General features: G+C 52.7%; 1 protein-coding gene across 5 annotated transcripts in view; it reads right to left on the bottom strand.

Annotated features, from left to right (window-relative positions):
• Nucleotides 1-24,387, bottom strand: part of NTRK3 (neurotrophic receptor tyrosine kinase 3) — a 347,621-nt gene that overhangs the window by 265,947 nt on the left and 57,287 nt on the right. For all 5 annotated transcript variants that reach the window (XM_076004767.1, XM_020289075.2, XM_076004765.1 and 2 more), the window contains exons 2-3: nucleotides 21,662-21,736; nucleotides 21,045-21,116 (exon numbers count right to left, since the gene is read on the bottom strand). In XM_076004767.1, coding sequence (XP_075860882.1) covers nucleotides 21,045-21,116; nucleotides 21,662-21,736 — 147 coding nt within the window. The remainder of the gene's footprint in view (nucleotides 1-21,044; nucleotides 21,117-21,661; nucleotides 21,737-24,387) is intronic.

Below are 24,387 nucleotides of genomic sequence, written 5' to 3'. Positions count from 1 at the left end.
GCCGTCCTCCTGACTACAGACGTCATAATAGGACCCGCCTGATGGGGCAGCAGGAACGACTGAGATGACTTAGTGCATGTCAGGCGTCCAGCACGGTGCTCGGCCCACAGCAGGGACTCAGTGCCGCGGCTGTGGCCACAGGGGTATTGGAGCTGGCAGCAATAATAGTAGCCAGTACACATGGCGGTTATTTGGGGCCAGCTCTCTTTAAGGGTTTTGCATATCAGAGCTCATTTAAACAGTGCAACAACCCTAAGAGGGATGAGCTACTATCATCATCATCTCTGCTTTACAGAGAAACAAGCACAGAGGAAGGAAGAAACGTGCCCTGGGTCAGCAGCTGCTGCGGGGGGTGGGGGGCAGGAATCGAACCCCCCGCAGTCTGGCTGCAGCCTGTGCTCCTGTCTGCCTGCTGGCAGCAGCAGGAGGAGCTGTGATGCCAGGGTCCCCGTCTCCTATGCCCCCAAAACTCCCACCTGTCACCACCACTAGGACAACATACTAAGTAGAATTTGGAGACCTTCCTCACCCCCAGTTCTGGGAGGACTTGAAGTCCCGGTGTCTGAAAGGGGGACTTGAGTCAAATTTCCCACCATGTTCCCTGGACTAACCAGGACTACGTGTGACAGCCCTACAAGGCGGAGATCCAGCTGCCAGCTCAGAGAAGCCCACGGGGAAAGGCATGGGGAGCCGTCAACCAGAGGCGGCCTACGTCTTCCCCCTTTGGCTGCAGACCAGACCCCCGCGGGAAGGCGTCCTGTAGAGTCATCAGACAAGGACACTCCAGGGCTGGAGCATCCCGGGGCCCTCTCCCGTGGGCAGGAGATCCCAGCTGAACAAACGTGCTGAGCTGCCCACGAGTCTAGCGGAGGTCCGACTTTTGGCGTGCCCGCTTCATGCTGTGGCTAGACATGTGCAGGAACTGGAAGGGATTCTCATCTGCGTGCACCGCCGCCCCGCTTCTGCTCTCTGCCCTCAAGCCGCTGATGAATTCTCTCTGCAAACACCGGCGCCTGTGCAAGCTCAGTAAACACTGAGGAAGACAGAGCTCCAGCTTCCCGTTTCAAATGCTCATCACCATAAGGAGCAGCAGCGCCTGGGAGTGAGAATTCCACATGAGACCCAATCACGACAACCCCAGTCTCCCCTCCCCGAGGCTGGGGAGCGCCGGCACCACAGCAAACAAGGATGTAAGGCTTCCCGGAGGCCCCATCCTCGCTCAGCCACTTTCCTGCTATGCATTAATATTCTTAGACAGTTCGCCGTGCTGAGCCCTACTCACTTCCCTGCTCCGAAAGGGGGCAAACTCCCAGCCACATTGGGCGGTGCAAATCAAATGAAATGGCACAGGCGGCTGCCCCGCGAGGCCCCCGGGGAGATGTACTGACGTCGCTAGTATGGACTCGCGCAGGAAAGCGCTGATGAGATAGCACCTCCAGAGCCAACTGTGAATGAAGAGGGTACCAGCCAGGAAGGGGAGGGGAGAAGGGGGCCCAGGCTCCAGTTTCCAAATCCTTGGACGAAAACGGGAGCAAGGAAGGAGCCGTCGCCACAGGAGCAACAAAACAAGAAAACCCGCACCAGACAACGCGCTCGGCAGCCGCTGCTAAATGGTTTCCAATTAATTAACTGATTACATGATAGAACAGAAGGGGATTCGAAAGAGCGCTGTTGACCTTTAAGAATAATTAATATCATCAGGATAGCAAACTCATCCAAGGAAAATAATGAGGAACATTTTAACATTACATTCCAAAGCTCTGGATGGGGAGGCAGATGGCCCTCACTGAAGCGACGCCCCAGCTTCCTCCTCCTTCTCCGGCTTCCTGTCTCTTTTTCCCAGCGCCTCCCACCCAGCCTCTCCCTTCCCACCCTGGGACTTCCAGGAAGACCAGGGAGACCCCGGACGTCCCACCTCTGCACAGGCGCAGTAGCTGCCTTGGCCGGGCACTGCGGCCACTCTGTTTGCCCAGGCACCAGCAGCAGCAAAGGGTGAGAGCCACCCGCACCACCGAATGGGAGAGGGAAGCTGCCAAGTGTCCCCTCCACAGCCTGCTTGGTACGCAGAAGGCTCTCTCCCTACCTCCCATCTCCCCCTAGTGCCAGCATCAGCACCTAGAAAGGACACCACCCCCTGACAAGTTGGTGCCTTGCCACCAGGCTCCCATCTCACTCCGAAATTCCCCTATCACAGCCCTGATGGATGAGATCGTATCATATCTAGTAGCAAGCGGTCCGTATTATCTGTGAGCTGCTTAAACACGACAACAACCCTATGAGGGCTGAGCTACTATCATCATCACCATCATTACCTGTGAGGTCAAGGGCTTATCTGTCTTCCTCACAATTGCATTCCTAGCATCCAGCAACTGGGTGCTGTTGAGTTGACCTAGAATGAGCCCTCCGCCCTGGACAGCTTCCTTGGCACTCAGGCTTCCCCTGGAACGCCTGGTGAATTCTTAATCATCTTCCCTGACTCGCTGACATATCCCTCCTCTGGGAAGCCTTCCCTGCCCACCGCCTCCAGGCTACTATTTCTCCCCACGCACATGCTCCAAGAACATTTCATCCATCTCTTTAGTTCAGCACTGGTCACACTGTCAAATAATTTACTCTCCAAAGCCTAGGTTCCTATAGGACAGAGGGCATCCTAAGATCAAGAATACAGACTTTCTCTCTCTAGTTGTACCTCTGATGCCTGGGAAAATACCTGGTACCTAGTAGGTGCTCACTAAATGTCTGCTGAATGAGCCCAAGCATAAATGGAAGCAATTTGGCTAAAAGGAGGCAGAAGCTTCACTCTTCTGTAGATAGCTCCAAAGACACAAGATTAATTCACTCAATTAAGTACTGATGACAGGTGACCACACAGCCCAGTTTGCTCAAACAGGCCCAGGTCACATCTATTGTCCTGGAATCCCATCTGGTTAGTTCCCCCATCACTCTCCAATGTGTCACAGTTTGGACAACATTTTACATGATAACGTATTTATTGAAGTCCCACTATGTGCGGTGCATTCTTCTAGGTGTTGCTTTACAGCAAGGAACAAAAGAGATAAGCAAATTCTCTAAACAACGTGAACTTTATAGTATCATCCTGCTTTTATTAGATAGAAAGAAAACCTCAGTCATTCAACACACGAATCTCATGACTATACCATGCTGGGAAACACCAAGCACTGGGTGCATGGGGTGAACAAGATGCAGTTCTTCTTAGAAATCTCTTCATTTTCTATATTTCCGGAAGAATCCAGGAAGGGGTCTTGTCTGAAAAGGATTGCTTGTGGCTCAGAATTTGAATTTTCTCCATGGTCTTGACCTTTGCCGGCCCCATATGGTGTTGGCTGCAGCCAGCCTGGCCACAGCCCCCATATCCCCACATGTCAGCTGACCCAGGACAGGTGCCCTTGTCCTAAATACCTCAAATTACTTCTAATCCTTAGAAAGCGCAGGCCAGAAGTATTTGCAAGAGAAGCCAACTGTGAATACAAGACACCCTGGAGAACAATGCCCAGAACACTGGGCAGAACAATGCCCAGAACACTGTGACTCAGGGGAGACCCAGCCCACTGCGATGTCACTCCTATTCCCCAGACTTCACCAGAGCTCTTCCATCCCAGCTCATTCTCCGTCGCTGCAGAGTCCGACATCTGACAGCTATCCTTCCTTCCAAAGCCCATGTGGCTTTGAGCCCACTGAATCTCTCCTCATCATCCTTCTGTCTCCTCGTCGGTTTCAGAAGAACTGGCCTCCTTCCTCACCTTCCTTGACGGCCAGTCCTCCGAGCTACAGCCATGGGAAGGGGCTGCTGCCTCTCCACCCACCCTGCCTCCATCTCCGTCTCACTTCCGGTGTCAGCTGAAAACATCTCTTTTCTCCTTTTAATTACACTTCTCTGATCCCTCTCTGTTATTGGCCTCATGACTCAGGGCTTTAATTTATTCACAAAACAATGTCATTACACCACTGTTTTCTGTAATTTATACCATGCACAGTCTTTTGGCCTCTGTTGCCCAATTCTGCAAAATGTTTGGGAAAATCAGCATTTGTTCTTATTCCCCATGGCCTCTCTCCTGCAGAGATCTGGCCATGCCCACCTAGACTCACCCAAGGAAGAGACAAGATAAGAACTCTCATCTCCTTGAATACATGGACCCTAAGGCCAACCCCCCTCCCACGTGGTTCCATGCAGATTCTCAGGGTGCTGTGTGAAGAGTGAATATAAATGGTGATGTTGGGGAGGGGGCACAGAGACAAGACATGTGAATTGAGACTTATAGTCATGGGAGGGAGGAAAACATTAAAAGGGCACATGGATGCATGTGCTGATAGTTCTCTGCACAAAGCAGAAGGAATAATTTGCATCTCGATCACAATCATTGCTAAATAAAAGCACGCAGGTAAATTTCACTGAATGGTTTGATCTTCACATGTCTTGCACAGAACGGGATGCCAAACTCAACTAATTCTTTCTTATACTAGTACTATTAGGGCTGACCTCAACTTGATTTAAAACCTTGAGATTTGAATGTAAGTGCAAACTTAATTAACTTTCTAATCATTGTTTCCCTGCTATGAGAAATTTTCTATAATCATTAACAATAATCATGAGAGTAAACTAAAGAAAACTGGGATACAGATATAATTTTCTGAGAAATCGAAATAATGGGTAATGTATATTGAGTGCCTGTTAGGAGCTAATCACTACATGCTTTAAGCATACTAGTCTGTGGAATCTTCCCAACGATGTTTTATGGTCCATTTTATGATGATGATTTGTTTTCATTTGACAGGTAAAGAATCCATGGCTTAGAGGTTAGGCAGCTAGTTCAAGGTCATGTAGCTGGTAAAACAGGGTCCATGTGCCTAATTCCAAATCCATGCCTTTAGCATAACACTATAGCGTGCACCCGAGTGTCTGTGTTGGGGGGGGGATGTACGTGCAGATGCACATAAATGAGCAGTTGTCTTGACCTCCAGTTGGAGACTTTGTTTTTCAGGTGAAAACCTTCCAAGAATGAAGGCGGCACACCACCACGAGGACAAACTCAGCCAGTTCTCCTGTGCTCCTCCCACATTTGGCCCCCTCTGCCTCCTCCTGTGAGAAAGCACATGACAAATCCACTTGCTCCAGGCCTCATGCAACAGAAACAGAAAAGGTCTGACCCTGGGAGCTCTGCCCTGGAAGAAAGCTCTGCCCATTCCTGCTCCGTGTCTTTTGGAATCTCATGGCCCTGGATAATTCCCCAGTTCCGGGTAATCAAAGTCACAGTCCCTCTCCGTGCTGGACTGGGCCTGGGGAAGGCGGGGGTGGAAGGGACACTCCCTCCTCTGTTTACATCCAGGTCTGGATCCCAGCAGGCGGGCTGGCAAACAGAGAGCAGGCCACCTGTCCGCCACATGCGCTTGGCTCTCCACGCACGCCAAGGCGGCGGCACTTGCTTAAGGACACAGGTCAGCCCACCAGCAGCTGTGATGATGTCAGAGGGGAGATGGGGGAGGCCAGGGCCTGGGAGTCTCTCTCTGGGGAACTATTTACAGCTCTCTGTGCCCAGGAGGAAAGGGAGGGCTCCCGGGCTCTGGCCTTGGTGCTGAATCTCCAGAGAGGGGGACTTGGAGGCTGAGAGTTGGGTGAGCAAAAATAGTGATAGTGAATATTAGTCTCCCTTCCAAGAAGAAACAATTTCTCAGTATTCCTTTGGGAATATTGGGTTCCTGACCAGCCTCAGAGGGGTGGCCTGGCGTTTGCACTAATTACAATAGAAAGAACGTGAGTTCTAGACCAGATATTTATGGATATGAATAATAATTATCTTTACTAGCTATGTGATTTTAGGCAAGTTAGAAAACCTCTCTGGGCCACAGGAAGAATACCAATTATTTAAACAGGATTACTATTGGAAGAGCGCTTAACACAATAAAATATTTCTTCTTTCTCTTTTTCTCTCAGCTCTGTTTTCTGCTTGCTTGTAAGTCTGTACACAAGCAAGCGAGAAACAGAGTTGTCTCTCTCTTCCTATATAACACTGCAAAAATTCCTTCAAGGACAAATTTAAGACCTGTGTCCTTCCTGAATCCTATGGTCAGCACAGGGAGACATTTCCAAAGCACCTGTTACCTGCATTTAACAAGGTCCATCACCATATTATCCATATAGTCACCTAAGATAGATTTTGAACCTAACAATTTTCCAGTGTTTTCAAACTACTTTCAAGTTAGTTTCTGGCCATGATCCAAATACCATTACTATCACCAGTAAAACCTATGTTGCTATGTGTTTTCTGTGTCACAGGAAAAGAAAGAAACTAAAAGAAAGAGCAAGGTGGTAACTGACCCATGGTAAGTCTTGAAGCAGCAGCAAGATCCTGAGATCCAGAAACCAGATGACTCTCCTCCCAGGAGTTGGCAATGGCTTATCAAAAGAGCCCAGTGTAGCAGAAAAGACACATAACTTGGAATCTGATACCTGATCCCAGTTCATACTTTACTACCTTTAGCTGTATGATCTTGGACAAACAGCTGAGAGATCTTCGCTCTCTCAGATTCCTCACCAATAAAACGGGAGTGATAGTAATTGCTACTTCATCTCATTATGGCATATTAAGTGAGAAGGTACTTTGAGATGTGGTTTGTAAGGCACTAAAGCCACGTTGGTGATGACTGCTAAGCTGACTGCTTAGGAAATGGTCATTGGTCATGAGAGGACGCATGTCCGTGGGACCCTCAGAACAATATGCCACATGGTTATGCCTGACCACCCACACTCTAAGCCCACCTGCTGGGCCCTGAACAGATGCATCCATTCATTTCACAGGTGCTTAGTGAGACTCAATACTACTTGGCATGTTCTAGGCCATCAATGAAAATGTAAGTCCAGAAAAATGGAAATGAGGGACTCCATGAAATTCTGGTACGAGGTATGATCTAGACCTATAGAAAAGGAAAAGCCTGATATTTGTTAAGAAACTTGCCATGTGCCAAGATGTCAAATGCATTATCTCATCCAAGTCTGAAAACAAGTCTATGAGGGCGATGACTTTATTACCAGAGGGAAGACTCCACTCAAAGAGATGAGATGGCTGGACCACGGTCTCACAGCCCACAGCTCACCGCTGGTCAGCAGTCAGGCTGGGAACAGAGCCCAGCTCTGCCTGGCCCCAATACTTGTGTCCTCACATACGACATTATGCCATTAGCCGCATTAACCAAAATAATGGAGGCGGGGATGGGACAAAAATATCCCAGTGCGGCCCAAAGCCCGTGAAACCACTTAATGAATGTCACTGGTGATCTCTGGAAAGTCCAACATGGGCTGTCAAGTCTGCCGAGTCACCACCAGCGAGGTTTTCCAGAGGGCTGAGCAAAGGTCTGTACCCATGAGGGCCACGAAAGATGGATGGGGAAGGGAGAGTAGGAAGAGAGAAAGCTGCTGGGGACAGGGCTGGGGAATGTGATTATTAATATTCTAAATGGAGTTCTGACTGCTTAAGCTTTATTTAAGAACATGCCTGACTGTATAATTACAAGGGCTTAATTTGTTTTCTTTTCCGCACAATAAATAAGGAGCACACGGTTGCTCTTTGCAAACACCACCCGTACTGGCATCGGCAGAGGCTCCTGAGCTGCAGATGGACAGCTGGCACAGAGGGGCAGCCCCGCTGCCGCCTGGAGGGTGTGAGCTGTCTGGCCCTGGGGCACAGCTGGACTCGCCAGATGTGGACAAGGACAAGAGAACCCTGGGGGGCTCTTGCGGGAAGACACGGGGGTGAGTGGTCGGTGGGAGGGTGGGAGGTGAGGTCATCGCCTTACTTCCCCTGGGCAGCAGGCACTGCTGGGGACACAGGATGACATCAGGCTCAATGAGTGGCAGGGGGGTTGCTCAGACTCTCAAAGGCAGAAGCCCACTCTCCACTGCCCTGCGGCTCTGGCCAACTCACTGGATGCCTTTGGGCTCCGGACCTGCCCACGGGTCCCTTGAGCTGAAACGTGGAGGAGGAGCAGGCACTCACTAAGGCAGGTCGGACGCACGATGGAAACATTCCCAGCCAAGGGAACAGCTCGGGAAAGGCCGTGAGCTGGGGTGGCACGGCGCGTGGGGGACTGGCGGAGCATGGCTGCAGCAGGGAGCACAGGAGGAGGTGTGGGGAGGAGGTGTTGGGATTGGCCTGAGTCTGCCCCCAACCCATGTGGTGTCACTGCACCCAGGGTCTCTGCATGGGCTGCGTGCTCACCTGGTAGACCGAGGCAGGGAGTTTGGCTCATATCCTAAGAGCATCAGAGGCATATTTGAGAGGATGAGGTTAAAATGTTTGAAGGTGATGTCCTTACAGGTTGCACGGAAAACTCATGTCGGATGGGACAGAGCATGGCAGCTCCAGGGAGACCTCTCAGGATGCCATGAGCCCCAGGACACGTGTATGTAAGAGAGGCTGGGCCCTTGCGGAGGAAGCACCAAGATGTCCCTCGGGAAAGAGCCACAGAGGCAACAGATACCTGCAGTTGGCAGGGGACAAGGCACGCGAGGAGGGGGCCCTGTCTTGCTGCAGCCCTGAACCCCATTCTGCTCTAGTATGAGCAGCTCTGCTGCCTCGGCAAGCAGGGTGGCGGGTCACAGGGCCAGCCTGGGAGATGGTGCCTGGAAGCAAAGATTCTAACCCTTTTGTCCTCCTGACTTTGGGGCCACAGGGCAGTTGATGCCAGGCTCGGTGGGTCTCACAGGCCTGTGGCCATGCAGACACTCTGTACCCTCTCTTTCACTGCCAGCCCCTACATATACAGCATACGGGCCCCTCTACCAGGGACAGTCCTCACCCATCCCCCCACCAAGCCTCTTCCAGCGGCCAACTCCCACCTGTCTTTCATCCCCCCAGGAAGCCTCCCTGCTGGAATCCTCCCCTGCCCCAAAGGGGCATCACCTGCCTTTGCTAAATGCTCCTCCTTGCCTTGTAGCAACTGTGTCTACACTCGGTCTCCCTCCCCCCAGCCAGACTCCCCCTGAAACCACAGCACTAGACGTAATTCACCTTTGCATCTTTGCCTGAAGCAGACAAGAGCCCCAGTAGACGTTCCTGGAGGGAACCGATGCTCTCGAGTCTCAGGAGAGCACCACGTGACCCCAAGGGCCACCGCGAGAGGACGTAGTGGGACTCAGAAGCACAAGACGTCGATGGTCCAATGCCAGGATCCAGGGAGCTGGGGGTGATTGTCTCCGGCAAGGAGGCTGCCGTCATTTGCATCAGCAACATTCTTTACAAAGTCTTTATAATTTTACCTCCAGACTGAGACAGAGTTGCATTTTTTTAATCTCCATTTTTAGCCAAACCCAAGAGGATAAAGCGCTTTGGTCAAGTTTTTCCTGCATCCAGTGCTTTGGGGAGATCCCCTCGCCACACCTCACAACGGCATCTGCTCTCAAGGAAGCTGGCAAGGAGACCTGACACCCCGACATCGTCCAAACCCAGAAAATCGGTCACGGGACACAACGTCCCTGAATGTCCCGTCGGGTGCTCAGGTCCGTGCTTGTCACAGTCCCTTCCAGCATTATTCACTCTGTGCACACAACAGCCCTGTGGGGGGAAGTGCAGGCAACAGGATCGGGCCCATTTCACAGATGAGGAAACAGGTGAAGAGAGCAGGTTACCTGTGCACTATCTAAAGCGAACAGGTCTACGCTATTTCTACATCCACATGACAACATGTCGACCCTCCCCCAGGGCATGAGGGGCAGTAGAAGGACCAGACCTCCACACCTCAGGTCTCGGGCCCTGGGTCACATTCCCAACAGGCCCAATACAGGGTCCCTGAGGACTCCTGAGTCCATCACTGTGGAAGGTCAAATGAACTGAGATGACACCCCTGATCCCAACCCCAGGTAACTCCAAGGGTCAGCAAAGGCCCCAGCTCTAAGTTCTAGCTGCAGCCTGTCCACCCAAGTCCACCGTGTTGCAGAGAGAGGCAGGTGGCCCTAACAATGTGCCTGACACCCAGGCTCTCCGGAGAATCTGACCCCTCTGCCGTACAAACTGGCCCCCACCAGATGCAAATCGGAAGAGGGGTATCCTGGGCGGAGGCTTCACAATCCTGGGAAAAGCCAAAGGCTTAGCCACAGTGAAGAACTGCAGATATCAACCCCAAGGGGAGATGACCAGGATGGAGGAGAAACAGCCATGGGAGGAAAGGAGCAGGCGTGGGCTGAAGTGGGTGGCAGTGGCTCCTGAGGAACTTGTATCTCCCCACAGGTCTGGCTCCAGGTCACTACGGCCCTCTCTTCTGCGTCAGCTCCCTCATTAAGGATGACAATAATACACGCCAGACCTCCCTCCCTGACAACAGCAATGCGCCAGTACCTCCTGCAAGCTGCCAAGGGTGCACGTGTGTTGAGACTGTCTTGGAAGACTTGGAGGACTCTGCTGGGCTCCAGCCAGCCCCCCAGCCCAGCTCTCCAACTCCCCTGCCCCTTGAGCTTCTCCCCACAAAGTCTCAAATCCAGGAGCTTAGAGTTTGGGCTTCCAAATGCCTTTGGCAAGAACCGAACTTATAAAATAGCTTCCAGGATACAGGACAAATCGTTTACTGAGCATCTACTATGTGCAGCCACTGAGGGAGGTGGTTTATGTTCACTCCTTTAATGTGCACAGAAAGCCCCGTGAGATGGGAATCATTTCCGTGTGTTCCAGGAAGGACACTGAGACTGAATTCCTTGGCCAAGAATACAAAGTGAAAGAGCCAGCAAAGCTAAATGATGGTTCACAGCTAGTCTGTCCACCGCGAAGGTGCATGTTGTCTTCACTTCTTATTCATCCCCTGCCTCAGTCAGTCAGTCAGTCGTTCTTCAAACTCACCTTTCACATTGAGGAAACCGGATTTAATAAGACCTAACCTTTCCCAGTGAGCCTGCATCACACCTCTCCACAGCCGTGTACCGGGTCTCACCTGGACTCTCCGAGGGGTTTCAAGATGCATCTGCAGCCAGGGATGAGGTCAGCCGGGGGCACGCATGGCTCACCCACTCTGGGAGACCCAGTGCCCCTAAACTCAGAGCAATCGCCATGTCTGGATCCCCCAGAAGACCACCCAGAAAGGATGCCGGCCTCCCAGGACCAAGGCAAGCCCCGAGAGACAAAGGGGTTAACCCGGGAATAAAAGAGATTTTCAAAGATTCATCAAGAAGAAATAAGAGGGGGTGCAGGAGAGTTGCAAGACTACCAGCCTGTCACAGAGTGGAGAGGACAGAAATTAATGATGACTCCAAAATAGCCAAGAGACTAAACTCATTTTCTAAATCTGTCCTTAACAAGAAAAACGGAGAGAAGAGATGTGAACAAATGGGAAGTAATGAAGCCTTAGGGAAGGGGGCAGAAAAAGAAAAGAAACTCTGCTGAGAATCATCAAGAATGGAAAATATGAGCACATCGTCTGATCCCCCAAGGCCAGGAGACTGCGGCCCAGAGGCCAGAATGCTTACTCAGCGCCAGGCTGAGTCGTGAAAGGCGAATGCTGACGAGGTTATAAGGAAACCCTTAAAAGTTCAGTCCAGGGGACTCCAGAGGACGCAGATACCTGAACCCGGAAAGAACACGGTCTCTGAGGTGAGGGCAGGGTTTTTGACTAAGAGAACAGTGACGTGAACCCCACACGCGTGCGGCAGGCCAGCCAGTGAGGCACGTGGCCACGGGACCGGGCTCGTGCTGGCGCTGCCCTGGGTGGATCAGAACTTTGTCCACAGAACCAAGGGAACAGGAAGAAACTGTCGGAGAGGACGTGAGCGATCTCGGGGCCACAGCGAGTCTGGAGGGGAGATACACGTGGACAAGACACAGCAAATTCAATTTAGGGCGTTCGCCACCTGCCTCCCCCGGAAACCCAGGGTGATTCCCTCCCGGGCGCCAGGAGGGGCAGTCGCCCGGGACACGAATGGCAGGAGCGGACTGGGAATTGGCAGAGAAATGAGCGGAAGCTAAGAAATGCCAGTGGAAAGTCCGGAGCTTGGTGAATTGTGCGGGACAAGACACGTTTTGGGTTCGATAAGAGCACAAAGGATCCGTTTCCAACAGGACAGTAACATCTCTGCTTGGTGTCACCAGGTGGCCCAGGGGCGAGGACACGGGCAGAACGCAGAGACCTGGGCACATCTGCAGAAACAACGCGGCTCGACTGCAGCAGGAGCGTCAGGTGTTGAAGCTGCACACAGAGGCACAAAATCTCGGGGTGTCAGAGCAGAGCCATAGAGTTTATCTAATCGGGCCCACAGCCCCTCCTCTCCCACCTCCCATCCCCAGGTTTGGTAATGCGGAGTGCCGCCTACCATCACAACCCTGCCTGACACGGGGTCCCAAGGCAGCAGGGCTGGTGCACAGAGAGCAGCCCGTGCTCCCCGGGAATGGAGGGGCTGGGAGTCGGCTGTTCCGGGGTCCACACTGCGGCATGATTTACCTCCACCCGCTTCATCACTGGGCCCCGTTCTCTTTGCTGAACACCCACTCTGCGTGATCGTCTGCTAATGGCCCTCCTGAGCGCCAGCCGGTGGGGTAGGGACACTGCCCACTAGCCCAGACCCCGCTGGCACCCAGGTGCAAAGCAGGACTTGGTTTCAGGCACCCCCTTGGTGGTGCCCCGTGATCCTTCTCCCCAGATGCCCCCATTCTGAGGAGTGCCGTTCCGAAGCATATTGCCTTCCTCTCCTCTCGCGCTGGGTTCCCGAGGACCGGCAACAGCCAACAGGTGGTAGGTGGAGCCCGTACAAGGACAGGCCCAGGAGCTCTGGAGGCACGCAACCTGGGCCTGGCTTCTGGCTCTGTCACTTGGCTGCTGTGTGACTTTAGGCAAGTCACTTAGCCTCCCCGTGCCTCAAATTTTCCATCCATAAAATGAGGACAACAATCGTGCCCACTTGCTATTATCAGCATGGAATGATACATAAAAGCGCAGGGATGAATGCCCGGCACAGAGTGAGTGCTGCATCCGTGTTACGTCCTTGGCGCTCACCGCACTGGAATGCCTGCCCTGCAGGGCGTTGGGGCGGGGAAGCACAGTGAAGTGCGCAAAGCCAAAATAAATTGACAGCAGCTTTCTCTGGCCCTGTCCCTCAGGGGTCCCAGCTGAGTTCCAGCTGCAACCTTTCTTCCAGGAAGAATTTCCCAAAATGCTGGGAGGACAGGACTAGGCAGTGATTAACGCTGCCTTATTTTAGAGACGTGGAAACAAACTCCACAGGTCAAGTAGCTTAGCCAAGGTCACAGCACCAGGCAGACAAAGAACCTAAAAGGGGTGCAAGGTTGGCCACCCGGCACTGCTGCAGCCAAACAGTACCTGTCCCAACTGACCGCCATCCACACGAGCCCCTCCCCGCACTCATGGGGGCCCCAAGTCCAGGGTCTTCTCGTCTCCTGGCCACCACCCAGACACACCACCGCACGCCGGCCTGACTCAAGCTCCCACATCATTAGATCTGTGCAAACCCTACTCCCTGACGCATGCCTCCAGTTGGAAATGCTGCTCCCTGGGAAATTTTTTCAGTTTGTCTTATGGCAAGACTTGATGGCCTGGAACTGTGAACATGTGTCTAAACAGCTCCAGGAGGAAATCCAAGGGGGAAATGGCTGCGCACATCCCCAGTGAGCTGCAGCCCTGTGCCACAAGCAGGCCGTCCGCCAGGCCGAGCCCTCCCTTCTGCAGAGCCCAACCCAACGGCCACCTGCTCCGCAAGGCTGCCCGGCCTGTCCCGCCCACCTCTGATCCCCGCGCACAGTCTTCCAGGGGCTCCTCCACTGCCTGGCGCCGGAGGACCCTGGAGAACCCTGGAGAACGTCAACCTACCATCTGTGCCGTGTGTCAAAGGGGTGAGCTACGTCACAAATAACCCACAGCCACTAATAAAGAACCGCCACATACTTACCATTTACTTCTGTATGCATTCAAACCAGAGGAGGCTCAAAGCTACCCCTGTGCTGGCACCCCGCTCCCTGTGTTCTGAGACCCCCTCCTGAGTAGAGGAGAAAGGACTAGGGCGGCAGCTTCATGCACTCCCAGTAGCCCGTCTATGCAGCACACCGGTTACAGCCACTGTCGCTCCTGGTTCATCTTTTTCTTCCTTTTTTAACCACAACGAAAGTTTATTTCTCTCTCACACCGCAGGCACACAGAAGGTCGGCAGTGGCCTTGTTCCCATCATCTTCCCAGCAAGCCTCTGCTAACGCAGCAGCCTCCGTCTGGGACACCAGCAGCCTCTGCCTGCGACCGAGGGCAGAGGGAGAAGAGCCCACACAGGCTCTGAAAACTCCTGCTAAGCAGGAACGCAGGACAGGCATAGCGTGTGTGTGTGTGTGTGCGTGTGTGTGTGCACGTGTGTGAGCAACGAGTAAGCCATATGACATCATGAAGGGTGCTAGGTTTGAAGGAGAAGAAAGGCCACTGAGTACGAGCAGGCAGAGGAGGCTTTGCTAAGAAAGTGCTATTACAGTGAGCAATGAGAAGGAGCCAGCCGTGCAGGGATCAAGGGCGGGGTAATCATCTGGACCAGAAGGACTGACAAGGACAAAAACTCCAACATTCAAGGAAGCGAAGAAAGCTCGTAAGGCCTCAGCAGAGAGAACAAGGGGAAAGTGCAAGGAAATCAGAAGGGAAATAGAAACCATATCCAAGTGAATCCTGTGGCCGTGCTGAGGGGCTTAGCTTTCACCATAAGTAAGGCAAGAAGTTCATGGGAGGGCTTTAGGCAGCGGAGCAGCACGATGGGATTTATGTGTTGAAAGTATCGCTCTAGCAACCGTGTTGACAATGAAATGCAGCAGACAAAAGTGGAGGCATGAAAACCTAAGTTAGGGGGCTGCTGCCCTAGTGCCAAGAGACAGGATGGCGGATCTATAGATGGAAGGGTGAGAAAGTGGGTGGATGCAAAATGTTTTATGGCTTTGATCAACTGGATGGCACAAGGGTGGGGAGGGCAGGTAAAGGAAGGAGAAGAGTCAAGAACGACCCCCCCCAGGTTTCAGCACGAATGATGTTATGGGCCGTGGCACCTACAGGAACAAGGAGCACTGAGTGGGGACAGAGTTAGAGGGAGGACATGGTATGAAATCAAACATCCCGTTTGGGCCAAGTTAAGGTTGACATGCGACTTAGCCACCAAGTGGGTGGTCCGGTACAGGAACCCAAAGGGCAAGGCTGGGATGCTAATTTGGGAGTTTGGTTCTAGGGCCCCTTCCTGCTTTAACTATCTATGATTCTACGGAAATGCGGGACCAATGAACAAGGAGGAAGTCATTGATAACAGCAAAAAATACACTGAGTTTTCCACAATGCATTGCTAAGCACCTTTCAGGCATTGTCTTATTTAACGCTCAGGACAATCCCATGAAGTAGGAACTCTTACATTCCCTTCAAAGCTCAGGGAAGTTCAGTAGCCATCTATGGTCAACACCGGGATGCAGAAGATCTAGGTTTTGAACCCTTGTCTTTTCATCTTCAAAGCCCATTCTTCTTGCTGTCAGCTACACAGTCTTCAATGGCCAAGTCCTCCTCGTAGAACAGAGGAGGGGGACACTTGTGGAGAAGCAGTGAGGGGACCACGTGTGCCAGTTGCCAACCCCTCTGGGATGCGGAGAAAAGTCTCGGTGCAGAGGTAAGGAGCAGGCCGAGAGGCTAACGTCTACTGATAGAATATCCACACATCACCTTGGAACCCGGAATCAGGGGTCATTTCAAGGAGAAAGAATGTTGAGTGATTAACACAATACATAATAGACCGATCTCACCATGATTGCATACCATTAGTCTCAGGAGACATGTACTGCCTACACAGTGTCCTGAAAGGACAGGGACTCTGGTCCCCTCCTCTGTTCCTATCTAACCAGCTTTGCTGCCCTTCTCTGCGTGCCAACGTAGCACAGTTGACACAACCATGCCCAAATCAGGACACGCTCCACCTCCCACCCCACCCCGGGGCTGGCTCTCTCACCTGAAGAGTGAGTGCACGCTTGCTTATCGCAGACAGAAGAATAACTTAGTCTGGCATCCAGCGCTTTCTGGAAAAGTGCAAGAAACTGAACACAAGAGAGATCCCGCCACAATCACCTCTAAGGGATTAAATACACATTCTTTTGGTTTGCTGGAATCTTACATTAAATATTCTTGGAAATAAGTGGACCATAGGCTAATGCTAAGAAACCTTTCGTGATAAAGACGTTCAGGTTGTAGCGTAACTGTTGCTATAGGATGTGGCCTGAAAAGGAAGAGAAACTAAACGGAGCTTTCTCAACCCAGCTCTTTGCGCGGGGATGGTGCCGGTTGTCCACGGGGAAACGGTGGCTCTCTAGCAAAACGTTAAAGATGCCACCCCTGTGAAAATGAGTTCTCCCTGTGAAAATGAGAGAGACAAAACACTCCTGGGATGTAGGAAAGTATGTGAACTTCAGAGTCAAAGGGATCAGAGTCTAAATCTTGATATTCCACTGCTTTACTGTCTGACCCTAGGAGAGCTCGGTTATGACTTCCCGAGCTTCAGTGTTTGCATCTACGAAATGGGGACAGAGGAGCCGCAGCTCAGAGTTACTGTGAGGAGTAAGTACGCTCCTATCTGCAAAAGCACCAGCTACGGTCCCTGGCACATAGTAAGTTCTCAAATGATATTAGCCTTTCCTCCTTTTCCTCTGGTACCAGCCCTTTTTTTGTGCAGCTTTCTAAATACCTTAGTAAGTTTTTTAATTGCTTCTATGAAAAACATTGCCCCTTCTGGCCCGTAAGGTATAGCGGGAAGATTCCTGGAAAGAGAATGAGAGGGTTCTGGCACAAACCTACTTCTGCTGTTTCCAAGTCAGACCCTCTCTGGGCCTGTCTCCTGCGCTGTAAAATAAGGCTGCCTCCCACGCCCCTGCCCCCAGCATGGTTATGAGAACCCGATGAGATGATATATGAAAAAGCACTTTGCACACACCATGCCATGCTCCACAGATGAAAGGAAGTACCATTATTTGAGTGCAGCTCATAGACAGGCGTCTGCATAACTCTGTTTATGGGGACCCCAGACTGTGGAGATCCGGTCTGCGTGTGAGCCGTGCCAGAGAAAACAAACCCCAAAAAGGAAGACAGGAGCCAGCTGCGCAGGCAAGGCTCAGGGGACTTGGAGAACAACCCAAGTTCAAGAGTGCTGTTGGTGGACGTGGTCTCAAATCAGATGGAAATAAAGAAAGTTGTAAGGTCATTAACTGCAATTGCTGATGTCCTATCTGAAACTAACAGTGTCTATAGAGGGGGCTACGTATACTCTAGAGCAGGCGTCCTCAAACCACGGCCCACCAAGTATCTTTGTCACGGCTGCCTGTCCTGCTTAGCAGCCGACTCATCCCCACAGTGCGCACATGTGGACTGTGCACCGCACTCTCCAATGGCCCTCTAACGGTCTGAGGGACAGTGAACTGGCCCCCTGTTTAAAAAGTTTGAGGACCCCTGCTCTAGAGCAAGGGGGACTAACTGGAGAGAACAGAGAATTTGCTAGGTTTATTCATTGGCATTCGAGGAAGAAAGACACCAGAGAACAAGAGTATTCCAGTCATAAGAGAGACAGACTCCACCAGGAGACAGAAATCCAACTTTTCCAGAATAAAGAAGTGGTGAGAACAGCCATCAAGGTCACCTAATCCCTCCTCTTTTATTCTGTTATCGCCACCGCAAATAATAACCATGATTACCATCATTATTAGCAACTGTCATTTCTGAGCTCCGGCTATTTGCCGGGCACAGGGCTAAGTGCTGCGTGTGTCACTTAATCTTTGCCACATCCCATCCCTAGAACAGACACTATTTTTACGCCCACTTTAAGATTAGCAAATAGCCATTCCAATTATCAATTTGGGAAATCCTTACCCTTAAGAATCCCTAATCCAAAATCTTTACAATCAGGGAAGGGATATAAGGGCCAAGAACATTCCAAGTCTCCCAAAAAGGATTCCCCCCAGTATATAGTAACCCACATCTCATTTTACACATTCAATAAAAGGCAGAGGAAACTCAAGCAGTCAAAAGGAGACGGCCAGCCACTCGGCAGCCTGGAAGGTGGACCCAGGAGCCCTCATCTCCAGCCTTCCTTGTGCCAGACAGTTCGGCCTTAACGTCAGGTTCACTTTCTGGCGTGGGGGAGACTGACACTGACTGAGGCCACAGCAGCTCAGGGGTGGGGAGCAAGTGAACCAATCAGGACAACCTGACATCAGCACGGGGGCAGTGATGTCACTTCCTGCTTCTTATTCTGTACGGAGGGGACAAGATAAGCCTCCTCTGCCATCGCCCTAAAAAAAAAAAAAAAGAAGAAGAAAAAGCGGCCACGCCGGGGCTTGGCAATTAGTTTTGGGGTAAGTGATCGTCTTGTGATTGCTCAGCTGGGGCCTGAAGACTTGTAAATGCACTTCGAGGACAGAAATAGAAGATGTTGTGAGAGAGCAGAGAAACCTGGCCCATTTGCCAGGAGAAAATGTCCCAAAGCTGCCGGGAAATTACTCAATTGGGATATGGCGAGGGGGGCGGGGGAGGGGGTGTCTTCATACACAGGAAAAGCTAATAAATAAACCCAGGGATGAAGCCAGTGCGTGCCTCTCCGGGAGCCCGGCCTCCTCTGGATGCCCCACTGTGCTCTCAGCGCCCCCACCGGGGCTGACTTTCTTGCACCAAGGTGAACATCCCGACTCGCCCCCAGTGTGCGGCCAGACCCAAACTGGGGGTACACTAATGGTGATCCATCTTTCTCAGGGATGTCCCCACAGCCAGCGGGGGGCAAGGACTTCGACAAGGGCTGGCCAATGTGTCCAGCAGAACACAGGGCTCAAGGTCACGGGCAGGTTCAGTGTCATGCTCAGGCCCTACTCCAACCAGAACCCCCAGCCCCCAAGGCCTCGGGCATCCTGCAAAGCCTCACCAGCCTCTGTCGCCGCCACCACCCAGCAGATCCCGGACCATCCCAAAAGACAGGGTGGGTCACAGCCCCCTTTCCAGGGATCTCGAAGGCAAGTCAAAGGCATGTTCTGGGACAGCCCCTTCGGAGACACCTGTGGCCCAGGACGCACCTCTGCTCCCACTGCTGAGTCTGTGGGAACCCGATGGGTCCCAAAGCCCTCTCCGTCTCCCTGAGAGCTGTGCTGACATCACGCCCTAGAAGGTTCTGGGGCCTCAGCCCCCAACCCCTGACCTCACAAGAGGCAGCAGCTCTCCCACATTGATGGCTCCCCTACCCCAAATATGACCCTGCACCACAAACTGGCACCCTACGGGCCCCATTCTGCCCACAGAGTGGCTTTGTTTGGCCCATGGAGTTAAGGGTCTTGTTTTTAGTTGCCAGCTTTAAAACTTGAGTGGTTTCACTAGATTTCCAAATCTTCTTGAAACAACACATCTGAGCCTCACACCACAGGGCAGAAGTCAGCTGGAACTGCTTACCAGCTGCCCCTTGGAGGGGACAAGTGGTCCCAGGCTCCACTCTCCCCACCTGGTCCACCCTGGGCATTTGGCTCTGCGACCCTTGCATGAGTTACTGTGGAAAAGGAGGCTTCTCAGATGTCAAAAGCTTTTTCCCTCGGGATATTTTACAGTGAAACTCAAACCTCCAATAAAATAAACACCTGGAACATCTGGTCCAAGGCCCTCCTCTGGTCCCAGCTATGCCTCCAGCTGCAAAGAACACACATCAGGAGAACCTCACCACAGAGGTTCGGCCAGGGCAAGGGGCAACAGCTAAATGAGGCAGTTGAAAGGGAGGTCTCAGGCCCCTGGAGCTGATACATCTAGCCCTGAGCGGTGGCCACAGAGCTTGCTATTCACAGAGGGGAGGAAAGAAGGTTCAGCACAAAGCAGGGGTGGCCATAACCAATAAAAGAAATATTTATCAAGCGCTCACTGTGTGCTTGGGAAAACACACACAGGCCCAGGGGTGAGGCCAGGATGCTCAGAAGAGAAACAACTCCACCTCCACGATGCACAACACTCTCTTCCCCTTCCCCACCTCCCTGCCCTCCACTTCCCTGGATGCTCTGCCTCCCACGTGAGATTCCTGTCCAGCCAGGCTGCCCTTCCATCGCCAAATGCAAAGTGCCTCAACAAGCAAAAGTTTCAAGTGGCCAAAGGAAAGACTAGTCCAAGGCACACCATTCCTCCATTTTCTCCCCAAAAGCAGTAGACTCCACCCCACCTAGGGCCTGTAGAATCTCTGCTCTTTGGGAACATGCCCAGTGGGTGTCCAAGACAGCCACCGTCCTTGAAGAAGAGTTGTCCAGGTGGCAAGCATCCCCCTGTGGGGGCAGTGGGGTGGCATTTCCCCTGATCACTCACCCTAGGCTTCCTTTCACGACCACCTTCTCCCCAGGAAATGGTCCTTCCTGGGGTCTATTGGCCCAAAACTAGCCAGGGAGAGGAAGCATCAAGCTCCTGTGACTCTACTCTGCAAGGTCCAGCCAGAGCCATTCTACCAACAGGACAAGGGAGGTGGCGGGGATGGGGGAGACTGGGAGAAGGAGGCACAGAGAGACAGGAACCCCCACCCGGAGCCATGTGACCTCCAGCTTGTCCCAAACAAAGCTGTGTGACCTTACCCAGCTGTCTCCACTTCTCTGAGCTCTTCCCCATTGAACCCAGACTCTATTTAGACATACCGTTTGGTCTGGTCCTGCTTTCTCTCGTCTTCCAACCCGCGACCCCAACACACGTGCGCGTGAACACACACAACATGCACGCTTAATAAACCTACACATGGTCTCAGAAATGTAGATTCATATTACATATGAGTGGAATCTCCTATCATTTACATTGCCATGAAATTGCAAATTTCATCACGAAAGCAAACAAACTTGGGAGTCAGCAGACCCTCCCCCTAAGTCCCGGTCCGAGACTTTTCCTTCTAACAGTAACTCTGCAGATCATCAAATCCAAAATCCTCCTTTTGGGTGGTAAAGTTCAGGGACTTGCACAAAGACACCCAGTGGCAAAGCCAGGTCTGGACCTGAGACCTCCAGCGCGCTGCCCGGGGCCCTCTCCCCGCCGCGCCCTCCCGCAGGCAAGCTACTCACATATAGCGCAAGTGGGGGTTCTTGGCAAAGGCTCTGGGCTGGATGCTCCGAAGTCCTGAGTTCTTGATGGTCCTGGCAGACGGGAAAAGAAGGTCAGCAGGGCTCTGTGCTGAGGCTGAGTGAGGTCAGGCCACGGCTGGCCTGTGGGTCGAGTGTGTCTGTTCACCACCCACCACCCACTGGGGGTGTCAGTGGAGACGTAGGGCTCTCACTCCCGGGGCTCTGCAGAACACTGGGACATGGCCGGCAGTGCTGGCGGCGGTGAGAATGGGGGCTCCCTCGGGCTCAGGGACAGCAGGGCTAGAGCGCACCCCGTGCCTTTCCCTCTCCCCACCCCAGTCCCCCGCGGCCACCAGCACTGAAGCCCAGGGCAGGGGCTGGGACTCTCCAGGGCGCTCAGTGGCCAAGCACAGGGCTGAGGGGAGAGGCTTCGGGGCCTCGGAGCCCCTGATGGCTCCTAAGCAGGTGGTACCAGCTCTACCAAAAGAGGCCCCTTGCAGGGGAAGCACAGGCGGCTGCCCCGCCACACCCATCACCCCGCCCCGAGGAAGGTGACCAGGGACGCCCCGCCCCACCCCTTCCACCCCTTCCACCACTCCGTGGCCGGGCGCACTCACAGCTTTTGGAGGCCGGTGTAGAGCTCCATGTCCACGGCGTTGAGCGTGTGCAGGCTGCGCCAGTTCTCTATGTGTCTGCAGGGGAGGAGGAGAGGCAGGGTCAGGTCAGCGCGGGGACAGCGGGAACGGCGCTGGTTTTCCAGCCACAGAGACCTGGGTTTCAATCCTGGATAAGGCAAATGCCAGCCAGGCCTTCTGCCAAGTCCCCAGATATCTCCGAGCCCCAGTTTCTTCCTCCGTGGGGTGGGATTCCCACCACCTGCCTGACAGGGACGCTGTGCGAACGGAGTGGACGCACTGGATCAGGTGCCTGGCACACGGATCGCATTTAGTATCGCCCTCAGCTCCAGAAAGACTCTGCTCTCTGAAGACCTGAAGCCCCATCTCCCTGCTCATCTTCCTGACTCAGTTTCCCTCTGTTCCTTTTCTTTCTTTTTTCTATTTAGGATTTCCTAAGGATGGGCTCTTTTTTTCTTAGCTCCTGCAGAGAAAGACAATGCAAATGATGTAACTTTAACAAGGGAAGCAGAGGAGGAACATGCCCCTGCCTGAGCACCCACCAGGGGCGACCACAGCCCAATCCACCCGGAGCTCAAGAAAACCAACCACTTGATTTGGCGGGCTGACTCCGGAGGGGAGGGGCTATCCGAGGACTGGCAGGTCCCAAGGTTTTGCGGAAAGAATGTGCTTCTGGTATTCAAGGAGCCAAAGTCTAGTTCACCGGAGGCCCCGGCAGCCAGTGACTTTGAGCAAGCGCTTTCACCTCTGTGGGCCTCTCATCTCTTCATTTGTAAAAGGAGAGGCTCGCACCAGATCAGCAGTTTCTTCCCCTTTCATCACGAAGATCTCCTTTTAGAACTTTCTCCCCAGAGAGCTCATGTTTAAGGAGGTTTGTGTCTAGCAAGCACACTACATTTATTAAGTACTAATTAATTCATCTTCTCAGATTTATTAATCAAAGATATAAATCACTGTTAACCAGAGCTTTTCATCAACAGACGCAAACCAGTGCTAGCTCACCCAATGCATACATTCCAGCGCAAAGCAAAGAAACTTGAAGGTTCTGCCCGCAGGAGAAGGCTTGCCAGGGGTGTGGGCCTGAATTCTGTTAGTGCTTCTGACATTGACCCAACGCCAGGCTCACACGCCCCTCACTGTTGCTTTTGGGGCACCCAGCTGGAGAACCAGTGGACTAGTGATTACTGAGGCCTTCCCAGCTCTAAAGCCACGAGAAAGACAGTCACACATACACGCCTGCTGGCCCACAAAGCAGCAGACGATCTCAGGAAAAGGCCTTCCACTGCCCACCCTGCCCTCCCCGGACTTGACTCTCGGTCGGTGCCCACGACGTCTAAGTGCCATCTTAGTGAAGAGTGCAGAGAGGTGACAGCTCACCCTGGGACAGAGCGGCCCAAGGCACACTCTGGCCAGAAAAGTGACAGCCACCTTCCCCAGACGTCTCCTCCCCAGCCCCACCACACCCGTAGCTCTGCCATCTGCCACCAAGTCGGGCCAGAGCCAGGAAGGCAGCGGGACCGCGGCTGCCAGGGCCTCTGGAAGCGTTTCAGAGCCGCGCAGTGGTAAGGGATGCAGAGAGCCTGTTCTGTGCCACATTCTCCCGAAGGCCCCGCTGGGCAGCCAGAGACACTGGCATCTGTTGGGGACATGGACCAGGTGGCCAGGTTAGCACTGGATTCCAATTCCAAAGTCTTCTCCCTGGAAGCCTCCGGGCGCCAGGTCAGTTTGGGTGGTCTGGGCCCACCACGGCAGGCACCTGGCAACATTTCAGATGAAAAGGAAGGCCAGAAGGAGCAGAACTACCTGTGCCACTGGGTCCCCCCGTGTGTTCCCTGGGCCACTGGTAGATTGTCAAGGAGATTACAGTGTTTGAACGGAGTACCTTTTGTTAACCAGAGCCCGGCACCCTGCAACAATCTGCTCCCAACAAGTGACTGTGAACCAAATTGTTTAAATAAGAGGAATCATTTTTCTCAGCCCACATTAGAATTCCATAAATTCGTTCTTATTACGGCTGAGCTGTCAATCACGGCTGCATTCTAAAACTTTCTCAGCCCTCACGTCCTTATGCGCACAAATTGCCCCTTCCCCGACGCATGGGCACACCGAGCTGTGGCACAGAGTCCTCTGCTAACAGAGTCATGGCCATCACCTCCTCTGTTGGGGGGTCTGAGTTTTCCTAAACCAAGGAATGGCATTTTCACAGCCACCGTGCAGGAGTGTGCTTAGGATCAGAGCTCTGGAACAGCGACCAGTGGACTGCAGCCCTCTGCCTGCTTTCGTACAGCCCCAGAGCTAAGCGTAGTTTTTACATTTAAAAAAAAAAATGAAAAGAAGAATCATACTTTGTGGCACGTGAAAACTACATGAGATTCAAATTTCCATGTTCACACCCGCTCATTTATTGTCATCCATGGCTACTTCTCAGCTACGACGACAGAGTTGAATAGGTGCTCCATGGGCCATATGGCCCACAAAGCTTAAAATATTTACTCCCTGGTCCTTTACAGAAAAGAGTTACTGATCCCCTGCCCTGGAGCCAGCGGCCACGATGCATATCCTGGCCCCACCCGTACCCCTATCCATGTGACCCTGTCCAGGTGACTTCACCTGTCTGTGCCTCAGATTTTTCATCTGCCAAATGGGGAGGAGAACTTATCTGCCTTCTGAGAATGACGTGATGATTCAAAGCCCATGTGAGGAGCCCC

Source organism: Microcebus murinus, chromosome 7 (assembly GCF_040939455.1).
Source record: "Microcebus murinus isolate Inina chromosome 7, M.murinus_Inina_mat1.0, whole genome shotgun sequence".
In the NCBI taxonomy this organism is placed as follows: Eukaryota; Metazoa; Chordata; class Mammalia; order Primates; family Cheirogaleidae; genus Microcebus; species Microcebus murinus.
Note: the sequence above shows the minus strand (reverse complement) of the source record. Positions and strands in the feature narration are given on the sequence as shown.